The 2,500-nt window shown below is 44.8% G+C and overlaps 1 protein-coding gene across 1 annotated transcript in view; it reads left to right on the top strand.

The window, feature by feature from the left end:
- Positions 1 to 2,500, top strand: part of LOC122267317 (2-phosphoxylose phosphatase 1) — a 5,621-nt gene that overhangs the window by 1,365 nt on the left and 1,756 nt on the right. The window contains exons 2-4 of the mRNA XM_043037361.2: positions 277 to 439; positions 722 to 889; positions 1,353 to 2,500. The exon at positions 1,353 to 2,500 is cut by the window's right edge and continues 1,756 nt beyond it. Of these exons, the coding sequence (XP_042893295.1) occupies positions 340 to 439; positions 722 to 889; positions 1,353 to 2,500 (1,416 nt within the window). The 5' untranslated portion in view covers positions 277 to 339. The remainder of the gene's footprint in view (positions 1 to 276; positions 440 to 721; positions 890 to 1,352) is intronic.

Genomic DNA, 2,500 nt, shown 5'->3' with positions numbered 1-2,500 from the left:
TCTCTCTCTCTCTCTCTCTCTCTCTCTCTCTCTCTCTCTCTCTCTCTCTCTCTCTCTCTCTCTCTCTCTCTCTCTCTCCCTCTCTCCCTCTCTCCCTCTCTCTCTCCCCCTCTCTCCTCCTCCCTCCCTCCCTCCCTCCCTCCCTCCCCCTCCCTCCCTCTCCCTCCCTCTCCCTCCCCTCCCCCTTTCTTTTTCCCATTCTCACTAATCACATTATGTTCTTCCTCTCACCTGTAAATATACATACCTAATCCTTCTTCTATATATGTATTTCAGTTAATCCAAAAGGGCGACATAAACAAGGTCACAACGAGGCTAGCGCTGGGATTGGGTCGCTGCATGTGGGTGTCGTGCTGCAGGATGAGGTGGCACAAGAAGTTCAAGGTCCTGCGGTGCTACATACTCATCCTGGGCTGGTTGGGGATCCTGCTCCTTTTCCGTGAGTATGATTTGATTTGATTTTACGTTTTATCTTTACATTTTATAGGATTTGTGCCCCCTCCCCCCAAAAGAAATGGTGGGGGGGAATTCCCAGTGGTCTCCCAGCCTGTTGAATGGTGAGAGATCCATTCTAAACACAAACAACATGAAAGATTGTGATTATTGTCTGTAAATGTCATGTAGTCATTATCAGAAAATTTACCTCATTTTCTTCTCCCTTTCTCTCGTTTCTATCTTCTTTCCCTTTTGTCATAACTTGAGTACTCCACTTCACTGACAGTGTCGTATTGGAGAGTGGAGTCGGACTCGGCACATCCTCCCCCGCCACTTGTGGTCAATACGGGGATGCAGCCGGTGTCAGGCCAGATCTTGCAGCAGGACAAGCCACGCAGCAAGAAGCTACGACACCAGTGTAACCCTCCAGACCGTATACAGCGACACCAAGAAGGTCCGTATGCCCTCTTTCTGTCTTCAGTTTGGTACTAAAGGAATATTGGCCTGACATAATTTTGCACCTGGTGTTGTAGGATCTAATGTTTTTGAGTGAAAATGTGGTAGGTTCATTTGTTTTTTTTTTGCTGGGTAAAATTATGATATTAGATTCTGTTGTCATTATTCAAGATTGTGGGTCAGTTTTGCTTTAGGTCAGACCTTGAAGTATATTTATAGTCAGAATTTAGATATGTCTGATTTTTTTTTTTTTTTTTTTTTTCATTTCATTTCATTATGATGGTAAAATATTTTTAGAAATATATGTTATGGCCATTAATATTATTGATATTACTGGTATAGTCGAACTGACTTAACCTGTTGGTTATAATTTTATTCGTATTTTGTTGATTCATTTAAGAAGAAAAACTTTCATAGTGTTGATGTTGACTTGTGATTTTTAATTTTTTTTATTTATACAGGTGTCTTACCGTCACAATATGAGCTGATTGGGGTGCTTATTGCCTTCCGCCATGGGGATCGCGGGCCTCTGCTGCCGGTAAGCAACCTGTCAAGCATAAACTGTGGTCACAAGAGCTACGGGACGCCTCTTTACAAGAAGTACGTTAGTGATATACTCAACACCTCCAAGACCAACACCTACATCAATTTTGTAGGACCCTTTATGAAGTACCCCTTACTTCCCCCTCCTTCCAAGTGCAACATAGGTCACTTGACACCCCAGGGTGTTGCCCAGCACCTGCAGCTAGGAAAGGCACTAAGGGAGGTTTACTTTGATGAACTAAATTTAATAGGCAACAAGCAGGAATTTGATGACATCATCGTGTACAGCACAAAGTACAGGCGCACATTCCAGAGCCTACTTGCTTTCCTTTATGCCTTTCTTCCTGGCTTCAATATTTCCAAAATACGTATTCGCGATGGGAAGGGCGTGAGCTTCTGTGAGAATGAGTGCCGCTGTGAGAAAATTGACACCTATGATCAGAAGTATGAGCAAGAGCGCAGGGATTACCGCAAATCGCACCCGGGGGTTATGGATTTAGTTCGCAGACTTAGTCCGCTTATTAAGGCAAGTCCCACAGCAGATGACATCACCAATCCCTTGGTAATGCAAGATGCCCTTCTGTCCTATGTCTGTCATGGAGCTTCCCTGCCCTGTTATGATGGCAAATGTGTCAGGGTAGAGGAGGTTACAAGTCTGATTTCCTACGCAGACTGGGAGGGGAAGCAGAAGCGCACATCTGCCCAGCGCAAGGCAGCAAAATTAAAGTCATATGGAATGCTGAAGAGCATTATGGTATCCATAGATGGAATGATAGGAGAGGGCAGGCCACGTGCCGTAGTGTATTCGGGCCACGACAAGACCCTCAAATACCTCCTGGACAGCCTCTCCATCCCCAACTATCCACTGCCTCACTATGCCTCTCGGCTTATTCTGGAAGTCTACCATAACACCACGAATGCACAAGATGCACACCAGCGAAGTAACTATTTCTTCAGAGTCATATACAACGGGAAAGACATAACAAAGCTGATCCCCTTCTGTGGTACCATCACGCTGAAACAACTGAAGTTTGGTGGTGTGAAGAGAGGCAGCATTAACCTGTGT

This window comes from Penaeus japonicus, unplaced genomic scaffold (assembly GCF_977035675.1).
Source record: "Penaeus japonicus unplaced genomic scaffold, GWHDUDI00000001_assembly GWHDUDI00000005, whole genome shotgun sequence".
In the NCBI taxonomy this organism is placed as follows: domain Eukaryota; kingdom Metazoa; phylum Arthropoda; class Malacostraca; order Decapoda; family Penaeidae; genus Penaeus; species Penaeus japonicus.
Note: the sequence above shows the minus strand (reverse complement) of the source record. Positions and strands in the feature narration are given on the sequence as shown.